Consider the following 18,911-nt stretch of genomic DNA (forward strand, 5'->3'; position numbering starts at 1 on the left):
AATGTGCAGATCTACTCTGGACTTCTGAGCACCCCTGATTTTCATCACTCCACCATTAGTGGCAGTCCCTTCAGCAGCCTAGGCACCAAGTTCAGGAAATCACTCCTTTCACTTCTCTGCCTTGTTTTCCTCCTTTAAGGTACTCCTTAAAAACATATCTCCTTGATCAAGCCTTTGGTCAGCTAACCTAAATTGTGGGACTCTGTCATTTTGTTTCATAATACTCCTCTGAAGCCATCATAGGAAGTTTATTACAGTAAAAGTATAAAGGATTAAACAATAGTATGGTTGTTAAATTTCAAGAAATGGCTAGTGTCTCTTGTTGGAGATGGTCATTGCCTGAAGCAGCTGAAGACTTTATTGGGATTTGATCCAATGTCTTCATCGTATCCAGGCCTCTGGATTACTGGTTCAATAACATAACCACTATGTTAAAAGTTTCCAAATTATTTTCTCTCTAGCCTTGTTTTGCACATAGCAGATCACACTTCAAGGACACTTTTGGAACACAAAAGAGGCTCAAGTTCAACACTTACGTCACTGAATTTATCTTCACATTGAGCTGTTCTCACCTTCAATCGCTATTTGTGTAAAATACATGCACTTTGCATCATATCCAGCCAGTAACATATCAAGTTTTTAAGGTATACTTCAGGATGTGTTTTGCAATAAGAAAATACATTCTAATAACTTTAATGTAAGAAGGGTTTTAGCCTAGAAAAAATACATCATTTGAATAATTTTTTTTGAAGATTTTCACTTTATTCATTAAATGTCCCTCAAGCCAAATTTAAGATTGCAGATAGGTGTTGGGTTCTTATTTCACCATCACAAGAATAAACACCTTAATAACATAAAAGCAAAATACTGCAGTTGGTGGAAATCTCGAAATAAATGAATGTTAAGGTTTCAGCTCAATGACCCTCATCAGCATTTGATGGTTGAAACAAACATTTAATTTGCTTAAACATTATCCAAATAAAAAATCTGAAATTATACATGATAATAGAAAATACATCTGTTCCCAATTTCCTTAGGGCCTGGGTAAAGTTGAAGCACATGAGGAGCTCCTGCCCCAAGATAGATCTGCAGGGATTTCACTGGGATGGATTAATTTGACCATTCCCAATCAAAGAGATGGTGTCAGCTGCCTCAATTCCTGTTGTGTCTCATGCATTGAACAAATTAAATACTGATAATTTGCTATCACAATAGTGGAAGAGATGTTCAAAGGAGTGTCCAGGCTCAGACTGTGGCCTACAATACTCCATGAAGGAATTTTAACCAGAGTGAAATCATCTCTTTTTGTTCCAGCTATCAGACTTTTTAGCTTCTGCAAATAGCTGGCCAATTCTGCATTCTCCAAGTCCCTTCACTTAGTGGATGACAATACTGATAGTCACACATTAGCAATATGTAAACTGGCTGAGCCCTGGAATTTTGGGAAGGGTGGGGGTGAAGTGGGTGGGTGGTAGATATGCAGGTCACCAGCAGATGGTGATTTCCACTGTTAACAGCATAGATGGTGTATTTTGGGGCCCATGCTTTTACCTGATCAAGAAAACTCATTTAGACAGAGACACTTTACAGATTACAGACCGCCTGCTTTTAAAGGACATACTATGGTAAATCTTCATGTTTAGGGTCTATGATAATCTTTGACCTGGAAGCAGTACTGTAAGGAACATTTGCAATTTCTTTAAAATGCCTGTGGCTTTAAAGAATTTTTGAAAAGGACTGAGTTTGCATCAAGCGTGATAAAAGTTACACAAAACCAATTTAAGATTATCAGACTTGCAATGTGGCTCACTTTTGCTTGCCAGAAGCTACATAGATGTGTGTGCAGGGACCCATTCTCTGCAGGCAAAAAAAAAATCCAGTCATTGCCCCTTTATTGAATTAAACAAAAGTTTGGGGGACGATAGTTCCCTGGTGCATTCTCCTTGGGGACATCTCAACCAAGCAAAGTTGACTTGCCCCATTGATTTCGTAAAAGGTCAGAATCTTTTTTATCTCCAATCCGGGCAGTAAACAGCACCATCCTGAGTGGAGAAGCATTTCTGCTGTTATTCTGTCTTTGTTTTTGACTGCAATTCCCTTTTCTTGTAGTTTGAGATCAATACCAACAGAATGAAGCAGTTGATGGAAAGAAATACCAATCCAGCCATCCAGATGAGCAGAAATGTGTTACGTCCTTCAAACTCCAGGTAATATGCAGGGGTGAGCCATAATCCCTTGATTGACAAACAAAAAGAAAAATCAGAATTTCAGTACCAGATCCAAAGAAATGTGACTTAATACAAACTATAAGCTATCAGAGCAATACACTGCAGAACCTACCCAGGAACAGGCTATTTTAGATCTAGTAATGTGTAATGAGGTAGCATTAATAAGAGATCTCATAGTTAAGGATCCTCTAGGGGGTAGTGATCACAACATGGTAGAATTTCAAATTCAGTTTGTGGGCGAGCAACTCGGATCTCAAATCAGTGTCCTCAATTTAAATAATAGAGAGGTATGAAGAAAGAATCCAAAGCGGGTTAGGAAAATAGACTATGCGGAAGGTCAGTGCATGAGCAGTGGCGGGTATATAAGCAGATATTTTGTAATGCTCAGCAAAAATTTATCCTGGTCAAAAATAGGGACTCAATGAACCACCCGTGGTTAACAAAGGCAGTCAGAGAGTATCCAATCAAAAACTAAAAGCAGCGAGAACTAGTGGTAGGCCAGAGGATTGGGTTTTTTTTTAGGAACCAGCAGCAGATAACTAAATAGCTAATAAAGAGGGAGAAAATTGATTATGAAAGTAAATTGGCAAGAAATATAAAAAAAACAGCAAAAGCTTCTATGGGTATAAAAAAAGTGTAGCTAAAGTGAGCACGGGACCCTTGGAGGATGTGACTGGAAAATTGATAATGGGAAACAGGGAACTGGCAGATAATTTAAACCAATATTTTGCATCAGTCTTCACAGTGGAGGACACTAAACATTCCAAAGATATCAGATAAGCAAGGAGCTAATGGGAGGAAAGATTTTATAACTGTCTCTATCACAAGGGACAAACTATATGACAAACTAATGGGACTAAATGCAGACAAGTCATCAGAACCTGATGCACTGCATCCAAGGGTTTTAAAGAAGGTGGCTGCAGAGATAGTGGAGGCATTGGTCAAAATATTCCACAACTCACTGGATTCCAGGAGGGTCCCAGCAGATTGGAAAACCGCTAATGTGATGCCCCTGTTCAAGAAGGGAGGGAGACAAAAAGCAAGAAACTATATACCAGTCGGCCTAACATCTGTCGTTGAGAACATGCTAGAGTCCATTATTATGGAAGAAATATCAGGACATTTAGAAAAGCTTAACGCAATCAAACAGAGTCAACATGGTTTTGTGAAAGGAAAATCATGTTTGACTAATTTGCTAGCGTTCTTTAAGGATATAACAAGCAGAGTTGATAAAGGGGAACTGGTAGCTGTCTAGCATTTGGATTTCCAGAAGGCATTTGATAAGGTGCCACATAAAAGCATATTGCACAAAATAGGAGCTCCCGGTATTGGGGGTAATGTATTAGCATAGATTGAAGATTGTTTAACACATATAAGACAGCATCGGGATTAATGGGTCTTTTTCAGGTTGGAAAGATGTAACTAGTGGAGTGCCACAAGGATCAGTCCTAGGGCCTCAATTATTTACTATCTATATTAAATGACTGGAGGAGGGGGCAGAGCGTAATGTATCCAAATTTGCTGGTGATACAAAAGTAGGTGGGAAGGCATGTTGTGATGAGAACATAAGGAATCTGCAAGGGGATGTGATTGGGCAAAAACTTGGCAGATGGAGTTTAATGTAGAGAAGTGTGAGGTCATGCATTTTGGTAGAAAAAATCAAAAGGCAGACTATTATTTAAATGGAGAGAGACTCCAAAAAAGTGCAGCACAGAGGGATCTGGGTATTCTTGTGCATGAAACACAAAAAGTTAGTATGCAGGTGCAACAAGCAGTTATGGCCTGTATTGCTAGGAGGTCGGAGTTTAAAAAATAGGAAAGTCTTGTTACAACCGTACAGGGTGTGGGTGAGGCCATACCTGGAGTACTGTGTACAGTTTTGGTCCCCCATATTTAAGAAAGGATATACTGGCAGTGGAGACAGTTCAAAAGAGATTCGCTAGGCTGATTCCTGGGATGAAGGGGTTGACTTATCAAGAACAACTAAGCAGGTTAGGCTTTTATTCATTACAGTTTAGAAGAATGAGGGGTGATTTTATTGAAACGTACAGGATGCTGAGGGGGCTTGTCAGGGTAGATGTTGAGAAGATGTTTCCACTAGTGGGAGAATACCAAACTAGGGGACATAGTTAGAGAATAAGGGGACACTCATTTAAAACTGAAGCGTGAAGGAATTTTTTCTCAGAGGGTAGTGGATGTCTAGAATTCTCTACTACAGAGACTTGTGGAGGCTAGATCACTGAAAGTTTTTAAAGAGGAGGTGGATAGATTTTTGAAATATCGGGGAGTTGAAAGTTATGAGGAGCTGGCACAAAAGAGGAGTTGAGGACTGGGGCAGATCAGCCATGATCTTAGAGTGGCAAGGCAGGTTTGAGGGGCTGAATGGCGTACCCCTGCTCCTATTTCTTATGTTATTAACAGCTGAAGTTAACATTCCCTTTTCCAAAACTATATTTTTCCCCCTATAAATTAATTCTACCTGCAACAGACATTGGAGAGATTAGGCAGATAACTGGCTCCACCGTTCTGAAACTGCCAATCCAAAGATGAATTTTCCACTACTTTCCTATTTCATTCTGGTGGAAAGTAGTCTTTGGTCAGCCCTTCGCTCCTCCCCTTCCACTTCCCCCAAGTAACAAATTTCAGACAAGAAACACAGGGTGTGAGGGGATCATCATATACCATTGCTCACTGGTAGTCCAGCACACCTAATTCACATACTCAAAAGCAAATTTCAAAGAGGTTGTTCAATCCTATACTAACAACTATGTAGAGACAGATGTTCTGCCTGTCACACAAATGAGTAATGTGATATGAATTTCAGTGCTGGTATGATGCTAGGTATGTAGGCTGTACATACTAGCGGATTGTATCAAACTGCATGTCCCTTAGGCTGTTCATAACAGGTAAGATACTGACTGTACCCAACCAGCCTGTGTTTGCAAAACTCAAAACTGTCCCAACAATAGATATGATTCCACAATTGGACATTTGCTAAACAATCCTCAGTGTGCTAAGAATTACGTTGACAACCAATTTGGGACTCTCAATCGGGCTCACAGTGTGGTGCATTTACACATGCTAGAAGCTACACAATGCACAATCCTGCTCTTTGCAGAAAGAACATATACAAACATTGTGCCTGTTTCAATTGAATAAAATACGTTACAGCCATTTTCTGGTTCATTTTCCAGGGCAATGCCTTGACTAGGGTCAACCTGCCTGGTTTGAATTTAAACAAAGTTTGGCAGTTAACTGCCAGTTATCAATTAACTGGTGCATTCTCCATGGTAATGCCTCTACCAGACTCCACTTGCTAACCAATCAGCACCTTCTTCTCAGAGTATAAATTGTTGTTCCTTTAACATCTGGTATTCTTGCGAACATCCTGATGAGTGCAAGATGAAAAGCTTTGACGTCTTTTTTCCAGCAATAAGTTCTATACTAACAAATGACTGAAGTATTTCTCAACCTTTGGAGGCCAACCACTTGGTGAATAACCATGTATTTCCAAATAATTAAAACACATGGGAGAAGACAAACTTTGGGCTGATAAAGAAAATAAACTGGGATTTTGACAGCAGAATAGGGAAGGTAGGCAATGCTATGGTGATGAAATAGCCAGCAGACTCACAATCAAAACTCTGCCTATGCAACAGTGTGGTCACTTGGAGGAGCTGCGCAAGAACAATCTTCCACTCCACAGAGCTCCCAGTACTGCAGAGTTTTAATTGCCTGCAAATTCATGTCAAAAACTTACCAAATACTCCAAATACAGGATTCTATAGATAAATTTGTGGTGTTTTATGTGATAGCAGCATTAAGGCAGCAACTAGAGTAAAGCAATGGTACTAACCTGACCAATGAACCACAAAGCTAACAGCACCATGCCTCTTTTCCAGGTAAGCGTCAGATATGGAAGAACCACTGGTAGCAGACACAAATACCACAGGAAGTACTAAAATTGTAAACATATGACCCGTAAGTGCTTTTAACACATTCAATGTACTTTTCACTAATTCTCTCTCTTCCATGTATGACTATGAAAATTTACACATTTCAGCTGCATAAAATATGGAGACAGCATGGAGGGAGCTGGGGGTAGAGGGTGGGCCAAGATAAAGGGAGAAACAAAGAAAGATTGAGCAATTAACCTTTAGTCTTGAACAGATGGCATGACGCAAGGAAAGTCACTAGTGGAGGAGAAATTTGGAAACCATAAGAGAACATGTTTCTCAAATTACTGATCTTCTGTTTCCCTAAGTATTGTTTTTGCAAGAAAACCTCTAATTTGCTTGAATCACCACACTGTTTACGCTTTCTCCCTACAGAGTCTATTCCATGGATTTACCACCCACTCACTGAATAACAGGCTCAATTTTACTGTGGGCTTTGGGACCAGACATTGAGACCAAAAGAGGATCCCAAAATTCACTTACTGGCATTGGGGCCAGCTCAGCAATTTTATCAGAGGCGACTCCTCTGTCCAACTGAGGTAGAGTTGCCAACTGCAGCTAAATGTAATTCTGGAGGTTTCATCAGAAATTTCCCTACACTCAAGCGCTTAGCTGGCCAACACATCCATCCTCGTGACAGACTGCCTTCCTATGCCAATTGGAAAGCACAGAGGCTGATTTACCCAATTGGATTATGCTTGACTTTCAGCCAAACAGCCCTTTACCCCCCCCCCCCCCCCCCCCCCCCCACCCCATTTCAATATTTTTTATATCTGGTAAAGAGAAATGTCCAATGAAAAAAATAAACAAACTTTTTTAACGTCTCTATATTTCTCCAGGGTTGCACACAGCTGTACCCTGGACATTGACCTTCAATTCCTGGAGACTCTAGGCCAATCCTGGAGGACTGGCAACCGTAAATGGAGGATGACGGGCAGGCTCCTGAAGATGCTGGGCTAATCAATAGGGAGAGATAGGTGCTGCTGAGGAAGCTCAGGTGCCTCAAAATGGAGGCACACCGGAGAGGTAAGTGTAGTTTAAAATTCTGCATGGCAAAGGGCAATTGGAGGGGACGATGTGTTGGGGCTGGCATTCCTGCCCACAGCCCCCTCTTTGGGCCATGAATCATTTAACTCTGATAATCCCACAAGCTGCCATCGAGAAGCTGCCTCCATGAAGCTGGCGACCTCCCCACAGCATGGTGGGGGGCGGTTGCAGGGGGAGAAAAGGGGTCACCCTATTGCTTGCAAAATGCCAGTGGCCCCATTAAAAAGAACTGATCTGCACCCCTGTCCGCCACTAGGAAACTTCCCCAGCAGCAGAGTTGAACTGGACATGCCCCTGCTATTTTGCCTGTCTTGCATCCACTCCCACCTCTTGAAGGCAGGCAAGATTCAGCCCAATATTTCCAGATTCACCACCTTCAACAGCTCTTTGTCCTTTTGTCTATGACATCTTTTGGCTATCTCCACCTATCACTGGCCCTCTATCCAGCTCTACTTGTCCCACCCTCCCTTAAACCAGCTTATATTTCACCTCTCTTCTATTTTTACTTAATTCTGTTGAAGAGTCATACGGACTCGAAGTGTTAACTGTGTTCCTCTCCGCAGATGCTGCCAGACCTGCTGAGTTTTTCCAGGTATTTTTATTTTTGTTTCCAGATTAGTATTGAATTTACTCTCTACCTTTGCAGGTTGTCCCCTCTGGTTCTAGACAAGGTGATATAGCTTGGATTCTATATCATCTGGTCCCTTTGGAACTCCAAAAGCAGAATTATTCAGTCTGTTTTATCCAATTTTCTAAAATGGTAATTTTCCAGGGGAAAAATGTGGAATGTATGTATCTGTTAGAAAGTCCGAAAAGGGAACTTCTTCAGACTCACCTGTGAAGTGCACACTTTGTTGAAAGTGACAAAAATAGCAGTGTGCAGGAAGCAGCAAAAGGTCAGGTCTTTGTGATAAGCAAAAGATGTGATGAAGAGCAGCAGGAACTGTGGGAGGAAAGCAGCCAGTGCCAAAGCAGAGCTCCACTCACTCTCTGCAGTCAAATACAACATGTAGAAATAGGGGGAAAAGTTGTGGCGAATGTCTTTTCGTGTTATGTGGTAAAGGTACGTGTGCTCCAGAAATTCCCAGCCATATCTGGATTTAAAAAAAACACAAGAACTGTAAACAAAGATTGTAGATGTTATCACTTTGTAACAATGTTATTTTTCCATGGATGGCAATTTTACTGTGCCTTTGAAAATTAAGTAACAATGAAGATTTGAGAAAGGCAGACATTATACTTGTCTCAAATTTTAAAAATCAAATCCAATATGCAGGACATTGGAGGCAGTAAGCAGAGGACTATGATAGACTCTAGGTTTGCGTTCCCACCCATGATTTCCCACATAGTGAAGTTTTCTATTGCGCCTTGGCATTGTGTTGAATTGTTACATCTAAGCCAGACATATCTGAATTGAGGTAAAAATACTGGAGAGTCAGTCACTCTTCATCACTGCTGGAAGACAGTGTTGACAGAGGTGAAAAACAAAATCTCCAGCCTGCCCTCCTAGCTGAGGAAGGTTTGCAGTGCAGTGAGCTAGAGAGAAGAAAAAATCAAAATGAAGGCTTGCACATCAACAGTCCATATTGTATAGGCACAACTTAAAGCAATGTCTAAGAATATTGAAAGTCAGTTCTTATTAACTAGTTAAGAACTGCATGCAGGGAATAAAACTGGCACTGCTCTTTAGTGCATTAGTAATACTAGCCCAGTGGACCACATTATGCTCTTCAACTGCCCCCAGAATCAGTTGCTGGATGATTTCTAACTCTTCCACCGTTACTTTTCAGACACTTACACCTCATTTCTTGAGTTCTCTGTATGAAGGTAGGGCCTTAGTAGTTATTCAAACCATGGCAAAGTGCCATGATTTATTTTTAATATAATGGGTAGGGCAAGGAGCCAGGCCCCAAGCTATCTCAGCTGACACAGGGATTGAACCTCATGCTGTTGACATTAACCTGATCCACATTGAAAAGGGCAACTGCTTCTTCAGAACCGACAGTTTGCCTTGTTAGGAAGGACTTAAAGGTTTCCAACCAGACCCAAGATATCTGACTCCGTGCAAGTGTCATGGATGCAGCATTTCATAGAATTATACAGAATACAATTGTAGCCATTCAGCCCATCATGTTTGTAACAGTTCTTTGAAGAGGCTAACCCATCAGTTCCACTCCGACTTTCTCCCTACAGCCTTGTTAATTTTTCCCTTAATTCTGCCTCCACCACTCATTCCAGATCATAACAATTCATTGGGCAAAAATAGTTCTCATCTGGTTCTTTTGCCAATTATCTTAAAATCAGTGTCCTTTGGTTACTCTGACTCCTGCCAGTGGAAACAGTTTCTCCTTATTTATTCTATCATAACCACTCATGATTTTGAAAACCTTTATTAAATCACTCCTTAACTTTTTCTGCTCTAAGAATAATCCCAGCTTCTGCAGTCTCTCCACATAACCGAAGCCCCACACACCTGGTACCATTCCCTTAAATACCCTTTGCACCAAGGCCTTGAAATCATTCCTTAAGTTTGGTGCCAAGAATTGGTCACAATACTCCAGCTGAGGCCAAACCAGTGATATAAAGGTTTTGCATAACTTCCTTGCTTTTACACTTAACGCCTCTATTTATAAAACCAAGGAACCCTATCAACTTATTTTGCCACCTTCAAAAGATTTGTGGATGTGACCCTCCAGGTTTTTGTTCTTGCACCCTTTAAATAGTAACATTTAATTTATATTGTCTCTCTTCATTCTTCCTTTCAAAATAGATCACTTCACATTTGTGTTAAAATTTCACCTGCCACTTGCCTGGCCGTTTCACCATCTCCTCCTAAAGTCTGCTGTAGATAGGTCTGGGTAGTCATATTTCATCTTAAAATCACTTAATACTGTATTAACTGTAATAAGTAACATGGTCAAGAAGCCATTTTAACACTAACATGTGGTTTTTGCAGCCATTTCACATTCTGTACTTTGTATTTTATATTAACCACATGTATTGATTTTGTATCATTGGAAGCCAGTCATGATACAGATGATCATAAGGTAATGAACCTTGATTAAGTTATTATTAGTGAATTGATGTAACTAATACTGTATAAACTTGAATGTTTCTAGAAAATGCAGATATAGCAGAAATTGTTTAGAAAATGGAATCTTTCTAAGCTTTTGATAAGCTAGGGGACAACAATAGCCTTGGCAGGTCTTGTTTACGAATAAGAATTGCTCACAATCTGATCAAGATTGGCAAAGTAAAGAAGCCATTTTCTTCCATGGATGTCCTTTTGAAACGAGGTTAAAATGTAATCATAGACCAACCAGAGACACACGAGAGGGCAAAAGTGACCAACACTTAAACAGATTGCACAACTAGCTAAGTTGTAAAAGTTATTATCCAGAGTTAAGTATACCTTTTCTTTAACACTTTCTAAAATTTATGATCTAGAGTGTCCTGTTTTTGCTTTGATTTACTGTGGTTCATACAAGACTTAACCAATTAAAGTGAGTTAATTCAAAGCTGATTTGGAAGCAGACTGAAACTTAACAAAGACCTAAAAGCAAATATAACACTGTTGCTATCATTCCGACTATTTACTACATTTGAGGGTTGTGCCTTTTGCAAACTTTGAACTTGTACCCTGTGTATCCAAGAACAGTGGTCCTAATACTGGCCCCTGGGAAACACCATTGTATATTTGTCTCCAGTCTGAAAAACAATCATTTACCCATCTAATAATTTTGCATCCATGCTGCCACCACCCCTTAAATCCCTTTATTTTCAATTTGCTAACAAATCTATTGTGACATTTCATGAAAATACCTTTTGACGGTCGATTTGCACAACATTAACTATATTAACTTTATCAACTCCTTGCCTCATTTTGCTTTAATCATTGGTGTGTGATGTACACAAGAGATTCATCAAATGGCAGCTTTTCATCCATATGTTCAGTGAATTGTTGCAGGTGGTGTGTGGCAACACCACCTAGCCCAATCCTGTCCCTACTCCACAACCAAAAGATGTTTACATAACTATGAGGCTATAAGAGCCAGTCTGAGGCTGAGACTTCTGCAGCAAGTGACCCACCTCTTGACTCTCCAAAACCGATCCACCCTTTAGAAGGCTCAGGTCAGGAGTGCAATGGAATATTCTCCACTTGGCTGGATGAGTGAAACTTCAACAAGAAGCTCAACACCATCCAAGATAAAGCATCCCATATGATTGGCATCCCATCCATCACTTTTAACAGTCACTCCCTCCAACATATTGGCTGCAGTGTATACCATCTAAAAGTACACAGCTCACTTCTACAGCACCTTCCAAATCCAGCACCTCTACCACCCAGAGGAATGAGAGCAGCAGGTGCAAGGGAACATTACCATCTGCAGGTTCTCCTCCAAGTCATACATTATCCTGACTTGGAACTATATCGCTGTTCATTCACTGTTGCTGGGTCAAAATTCCAGAACTCCCTAACACTCGGTGTACTTATACCACATGGATTACAGCTGTGGAAGGCAGCACACCACTATCTTCAAGGGCAATTATGGATGAGCAAGAAATGCTAGCCTTGTTGGTGACACTCACATTCCATGAACGAATAAACAAAAGCTCTGCAGGTCTCACTGGACAACATTCAAGAATGGGAAACTCACCTGGTTTTCTCTTTCTCAGCTGCAGTAACCCCTACTGCCGTAGCAGAGATTAACCAACCCAACAGATAGGCAGTCAAATCTAGGACCTTCTTGGTCAGTATATATCAGTGCATTTACCCATTGAGCCGTCGGGTGTCAAGTACTTTAAATTACTTTACCTGCAATAGAAAAGTAATCCTAGGCCAAGAAACAGTAGTCCAGCAATACCAACAAATAGCAGCACCTCCTTGTTTAGCAGTCTGACAACCAGCTTCAGGAAAGCTCTTGCATAACTGCAAAAAGCTGTGTCTTTAAGGTAGCCTTTACTCAATGTAGTAGGAGTAACATTCTCCTTTGCTTGCTGGTGAGTCTGAAGTGATAAGACTATGGGGACTGCATAGGTCACTGGATAAATTTTCATATGTACAGAAAGCCCATAAAACAACGCAGCTTTCACAATCTGTCTGCTCTCTAGGTAGTGCAAAGTAGCCAGCACCAACACTGCAAGGACAGCTTCTGCATTCCCTCTGCTCGAAATGGTCATTGGAAAAGGGTTGAAAAGCCATAGGCTGCAGTACCAGCTTGCTCTGCGGCTATCCAGTCCTCGAAGGCATAGGATCTTGTGCATGAGATGAGCAGCAAGAACATCAAATATAATAAAGAGAAATTTCCCATAGAGTTCCGTGAGGTAGATGTTGGGAGTCAGCATCCATGCCAGTAATGGAGTATAACGATAAGTTGCCCTTTTGTATGGAGAAACTCCCTGAAAAAAAAAATTAAAATAGGACAACCAATTATTCATTTAATGATCAGTGTTGGCTCCAGGCATAGCTTAGTATATTGGTACAAATAAGTAATTAAAAAATGCACTTCAACATAATGCAGTACTATTCTTGCACAAAACTGCTAATTTATCTCAATTTGGTCCCACTTTTCACACAACCAGCGATAGATTCATAACCATCAGTACTTCACCCAGTTTTATATATGTAACATAAAACTGCTTTCCCAAATCCTAAGTTTGAAAAGAAGAAAAATCAATAATTAAACTGGCAAATATTTCTCCATCTCAAGCTTTACTGAGATGTGGTAATGACACTTCGGCAGCCATAAGTATCACATTTTTATAAAGCGCCCACAACACCACTTCAGTCACAATTCAGGGATTTGTTCAAAAGTCTGGCCAAGGAAATCGTATCCAGTTTTTTAAGCAAACGAAATCCAAAAAGCATCAATACCTCTTCGGATTAAGAACAGCTAACGAGCGTAACAGTTAATTAGACCATCATATTATTACATGACTACAGTTTAGTACATCCCTGATAAAATAAAGACATTTGCTATGATAATCATATCTCACATTCTCCTTTTTAAACTTTAGTAGCTTTACACAGACTATTCTTACAAAATTTCTCTTCAACCTATTCTAATACAATTTTTAAATAATACCAACTTTTAAACAGATACTAGCAGAGGTCCACAAAATATTTTCCGTCAAATTAATATCTTAATTGCAACAGTAATTTTTTTTAAATGCAGGATTTCTAGTAATTCTTTCACTAAAGATTTTAACAATCAAATTTCTCACTCAGGAAAAAGCTACATAAAGCTTATGTGTATAAACAGGCCTAGGAATAACGCTATAAATTTTGTTAAGAGTCTGGTCTTATGTCTTGTTTATAGTCATGGAATATGAAAAATCTAATTTGGGAAAGCTTTTCTCCTGAGTTGAAAAGGCAGGATTACATGTGATAGGCTCAATACTATGAGGAACAAACACTATTTCCTTGAAATCTGTTATAATTTCAGTGTCATCATCAAAGAATAAGAGCTGCTAATGAACAATCTTGTTCCATGACAAAGCCCTTGCTCAGGTTTCAAGTTTTGTAGCAACATTATAACTGATCCTTCCTTGAATCTAAGTTTGCAGTGGCATGCCCATTGGACGTGGACTGTTTTGACACCCTGAAGGGTAGAGATCTATGAAACCTCTTCATCCATAGTCCACTGAGGCAGGGCAAAAGATCCCATTAAAAATATACCAGTCCTCTCCCACACACACACTTTCCCTTGTCACCTGTAAAATACTCAGCAGAATCAATGGGAGGAATGACACTGCTTTTGATGAGACAGCAATGAGGTGATGTCTGGTTCCAAGTTGGAGGGCGTCAGTCTCATGTCAGGCCCAATGTTTAGCTGGTACCTCTACCTTGCTTTCAGCCCCACATGTTGAAAATACGATCTCAAAGTTGTATGTTGTAACAATAACATAAATCTCATTTATAAAACTACATTGTTGTTGCTTGTGTTTATGACAACTCATACCACTGAAATAGGAGCTGGTCCAGTTGTGCAAGGTCAAGTGAGTGGTGTTATAATACAGCATTTTGATAAAGTTGAGTTATTTAAAAATCCCAGAGGGAAACTTTAAACAACTCTCATAACCTATAATTTTAAGTGGTATGTTTGAGATGTGACTCTAAATTCAGGAATCAGACTACTAGTTCTGGAGAGGTTTTATATTAAAATAAATGAAACATATTAATTTACACAACTTAAATATATACAAATGGCTACAAATTAGTGTCATAACTTTTAACACATTCCCAAACTAATCTCCATTAAGGCAACAGCAACCCATAGACTTAACCAGACACCAGGCAAAGCATTTTCACCTTATGAATTCAAAATGTGGTTTCTTTCATTTTGGTTCCTGTGGAGAATGTTGTAGGCTTACAGCTACTTTGATCTTACATTGCCTTTACCCGTGCACACAAAAACTGCTATCCTTATACCTAGCATAGCTCACTGAACGTAAATGGTCATTGAATCACCAGCCTCTTCTAACAATAAAACCCCTTTCATAGTACCAATTTTTAGTCATATAAATATATTGATTGGTCTCTGCTAGCTAGGTGCCAGATTTCACTTGCCTTCTTGAATGCTCTATTCAAAAAAATGCAAATACACTCTACCTTTCTTACATCTCAAAACTAGCAAACAAAGCACTCAGACTAGCCAGATTAATCAATTAAGACACCCCACAGACTAGACCTCTATTTTAAAAAGAAAAATATTTTCCAATACTATTAGATACATTAATAGCTTCATGACAGGTGGGGATAGGGATTCTGACCTGTTTTTCTCATGCGACCTCAGCCATGGCATTGCATATCAGTGACTTGCATTTTGAACTTGCTCACCGACCACCTGGAGACCCTTATGGACCACTGGTGATCCACAGACCTTACTTCGAGGACCAGTGGTACGGACTATTATCGTCCTCTCATCTATCAAATCAACGCTGATGTATTCTTTTAAATTACCTGATAACTTTTTCTACTCATTTAGTTTTAGCTTTTGAATAGTAAGTTGTATCAAATAATTATCCCCACTATTTTGCCACACTTGACTAACTGCATCATCTCATCCACCCCTCCCATGCCATCTCTATCCTACTCCTCCTATCAATCCCATCCCTCATGGAAACAATCTCTCCAGCCACGGTAATTGTGGTTGAGCTCCCCTTATGCTTTTATTGTCCATCTATCCTGCTGTTGCCACCAACCATAAGATGACAGACATGCATCATACACTCCTGTCATCTGCACAACCCATGTGTGCCAAGCTCCATTCAACAAATAAATCCACCAACAAGTGTGCCATTTAAACTGACCAATCAAAACAGTCTAATTCTGATCATCATAGATTGTGTGTATTTGTGAAGGGGACACTCAGAAGTTGGCTTCTAGATTCTCAGGAGATGGAAAACAAACATCTGCCAAGCTCAAACTTTTGTAGCATAAAAACGCAGGATTATGTCTGTAGTGTCTGTAGCTCACTAAACTTGGGAGACAGGAAATCTATGGTGAAAACATAGGACAATTCAATCACTAAGAATTGAATGTGCGGAGTGCAGTAGCAACTCAATGAATGCCTTACTTTTATTAATAACATACTTTATTCATAATGCATCCCAGTCCAGAATCTGATTAAACCAAACTATTCAGGTCACTTTGTATCTTAGCTCTTGTGTTTAAAACCAATAGTAAGCTATGGAAACCCTGCAGCAACTGGTATCTCGGTAATTATTCCAGAATTATAATATGGTAACTCATAACAAAGGTCCTTCAGACTTCACAGTATTATTTTGCAGTCTTTGATCTCTATTTGTAATTTTGACAATCTTGGAAACAGAGGCAGATAAACAGTCAAAAAAGCGTTTATTACAGACCACTCTCAAAAGACCATTTTGTTCCTCGAACCTTTGAAATGGAGACAAAACACAATTACAACATCCAAATGGAAGACATTCAAATCAATGGTGTTGGGTGGGGGGTGTGTGTGCCTGATCAGAAGAATCATGACTCACATTTGCCCCATATTCTTAAAGGTCCATTGCGATCTATTTTCCAATTTGTACAAGATCTTAGAATGTGGTAGTGTCGTGATTGTTATTAGGTTAATAATCTAATTTAGAAGTATTGAGTGTAAAAAAAAAAATCTGGCTATTCGCAGCAACACAAGAACTAGAAGTCGATATAGGCCATATGGTCTTTCGAGACTGATCCAGTGCCATTTAATAAGACAGCCATAGAACTGGCAAATGGAGCATAGCATATAGTGTGGTAAAATGTGAAATTGTCCACTTTGGCAGGAATGAAAAAAGAATCATTATCTAAGTGGTAAGAGACTGCAGAGCACTGAGATGGGTGTCAATTGCAAAAGGTTAGTATGCAGGTGCTGCAAGTAATTAAGAAAGCCAATAGAATGTTATTGTTTATTGCAAGGGGAATCGAATAGGGAGGTTATACAAGGCATTCGTGATACCATATCTGAAGTACTGTGTACAGTATTGGTCTCCTTATTTAAGGATGTAAATATGTTAGAAGCAGTTCAAAGAGGGTTTACTAGACTACTACATGGAATGGGTGGGTTGTCTTAGGAGAGAAGGTTAGTTGGGGTCAGGCTAGCCTTGTATCTGCCGGAATTTCGAAGAGTAAGAGGGACTTGATTGAAACGTAACATCCTGAGGGGTCTTGACAGGGTGGATGTGGAAAAGGTATTCCCTTGTGGGAGAATCCAGTACTAGGGGTCACTGTTTAAAAATAAGGGGTCACCCATTTAGGACAGAGACGAGGAGAAACTTTATTTTTGAGAGTTTTGAGTCTTTGGAACTATCTTCCTCAAAAGGTGGTGGAAGCAGAATCTTTGAATGTTTTTAAGTCAGAGCTAGATAGATTCTTGATAAGCAAGGGGGTGAAAGGTTATCTGGGGTAGGTGAGAACATGGAGTTGAGGTTTCAATCAGATCTGCCCTGATCGTATTGAATGGTGCAGCAGACTTGAGGGGCCGAGTAGCCTACTCCTGCTCCTAATTCGTACGTTCACATCATGGCTCAACTTCTACATCAACTCCACCTTCCTGCCCTATACCCATAGTCACTTGGTTTTGCCAAGTGCCTAAATATTAGCCGGTCCCCTTTCATCAGGGGTGTTCAATCTCTTTAAACATCCATCCTCCCCCCCAGGACAGGGTCTGAGAACTCCATTTCTTTCTTCAACAGACATCCACCACCCTCCTCCACCTGACTGAACTTTTTCTCACACTGAGTAACTTCTCCTTCAACTCTCTCACTTCCTGCAAATATAAAGGTATTGCTGTGGGTACCTGCATGGGTCCTAGGTTTGCCTGGCTTTTTGTAGGGTATACGCATCTCATTTTCCAGTAAATTGATAACTGTATTGGCGTTGTTTCCTGCTCTCTCCCCAAGTTGGAGAATTTCATCAACCACTTCTAAATTCCACCTGGCTCTTGCTTTGAAATGGTTCATCCCCAACTCTTCCCTTTCTTTACTTCTGAGCATATCTCCAGCAATTGAAACAATCAACTAATAGTCATTTAGTAGTACAGAACTTGAGTATTGCTGAAAAAATGAGAGATCTGTTTAAGCTTTTTGTCTTGCAGTCGAGAGTGTCCTGATAAGGGGAAAACGACAATTTATACTGTATGTGAAGAAAGTGCTGATTGGTTGTCAAGTGGCATTGCCATGGAGAATGCACCACTGATGGTGACCAGGCAGCTTGACCCTGATTGGTCAAGGCATTGCCTGAGGAATGAGTAAGTGAATGGCTGTCACTTATTTTGTTTAGCTGAAACGGGCACAATGTATATACATATTCTGTCTGCATGTCCATGTGTTAATATGTGTAGCTTCCAGTACACTGGCTTAAAACCTACGTTCTGAAGGATGATGATTCTGTAACTCCTATTTACACATCATCTGGACCCATCACTTGTTCTTCGGACTTATTCCTTTCCCATCATCTTTTGCCTTGCACCATCACTTTTGTCATTAAATCTCTCCTGCTTTCTACCCTCTCACAGATCTTCCCTTTTGTTCTTTCCCTCCCCTCCGCAATTTATTGGCTTAAAAGCTCGCGACCTCCTTCCAGTACAGGCAAAAAGGTCATCAACCTGAAACAATTCTCCCTGCCACAGTGGCTGCCTAACCAGTCGAGTAATTTCCAGCATTTTGTTTTTGTTTCACCCTCAGCAAAACGGGCCAGTCATTAAACGTCATGCGCCGAGCCGAGTCCAGTTTACCTGAGTGACAAACCTAGCGGCGTCTGTGAAGACATGATAATCCACGTCCGTGTACTTAATCAGCATGGAGCGGTCCTGGAGCAGCCCATAAAAGACGAGGCCGAGGCGGAGGCAGAGCGCGGCTGCAAACAGGCCAGAGAGCCTGAGGCTATCACTCAGGCCCATCGAGAAGGCGCCACCTCCCCTTTAACAGCAATAAATTTACATCGGCTCCTTTAAAATGGAGAGAGCTGGGTTTAAAGGGGAGGTCGCCCCTGTCAACGTTTGAAAGCGAGACGGGGTTTAACTTGAGGAGGCAGGTAGGGCCTTTAGGTTTCCCGAGCAGTAAAATGCTCCGGACCTGGGATCCACCCAACACCATCGAAACACCAACAGGCCTGTCCGAAGGAACAGCTTCCAGGGACCAATCGCCGAACGTCCCTCTGTCACGTGACAAC

General features: G+C 40.4%; 1 protein-coding gene and 1 long non-coding RNA gene across 4 annotated transcripts; one reads left to right on the forward strand and one right to left on the reverse strand.

Annotated features, from left to right (window-relative positions):
• Nucleotides 1-740: 740 nt before the first annotated feature.
• On the reverse strand, nt 741-18,898 carry pigm (phosphatidylinositol glycan anchor biosynthesis, class M). Of its 3 annotated transcripts, none has more exons than XM_041184143.1 (5): nt 18,475-18,898; nt 12,048-12,631; nt 8,067-8,325; nt 6,085-6,186; nt 741-2,234 (listed from the first exon to the last, which is right to left on the reverse strand). In XM_041184143.1, exons 1-5 carry the CDS (start codon nt 18,637-18,639, stop codon nt 2,067-2,069), a joined length of 1,278 nt encoding a protein of 425 aa, XP_041040077.1. In that variant the 5' UTR covers nt 18,640-18,898; the 3' UTR covers nt 741-2,066. The 3 variants fall into 3 exon arrangements, with proteins under 3 accessions (XP_041040077.1, XP_041040079.1, XP_041040078.1); XM_041184145.1 differs by having other exon boundaries at nt 18,488-18,618; XM_041184144.1 differs by lacking the exon at nt 6,085-6,186.
• Nucleotides 2,116-17,963, forward strand: LOC121276131. The gene is made up of 3 exons (XR_005942611.1): nt 2,116-2,207; nt 7,024-7,210; nt 17,836-17,963. It is a non-coding gene; the product is annotated as an uncharacterized LOC121276131 (long non-coding RNA).
• Nucleotides 18,899-18,911: the final 13 nt, after the last annotated feature.

This window comes from Carcharodon carcharias, chromosome 3 (assembly GCF_017639515.1).
Source record: "Carcharodon carcharias isolate sCarCar2 chromosome 3, sCarCar2.pri, whole genome shotgun sequence".
Lineage (NCBI taxonomy): Eukaryota > Metazoa > Chordata > Chondrichthyes > Lamniformes > Lamnidae > Carcharodon > Carcharodon carcharias.

What these genes read in the sequence shown, in the direction of transcription:
- pigm (XM_041184143.1), bottom strand. Translation starts at nt 18,639, where the DNA reads ATGGGCCTGAGTGATAGCCTCAGGCTCTCTGGCCTGTTTGCAGCCGCG. An exon ending in ACAAAGTGTGCACTTCACAG is followed by an intron (nt 6,187 to 8,066) that starts GTGAGTCTGAAG and finishes TTACAATTTTAG; the next exon opens with TACTTCCTGTGGTATTTGTG. An exon ending in CTTTGTGGTTCATTGGTCAG is followed by an intron (nt 2,235 to 6,084) that starts GTTAGTACCATT and finishes TTGTCAATCAAG; the next exon opens with GGATTATGGCTCACCCCTGC.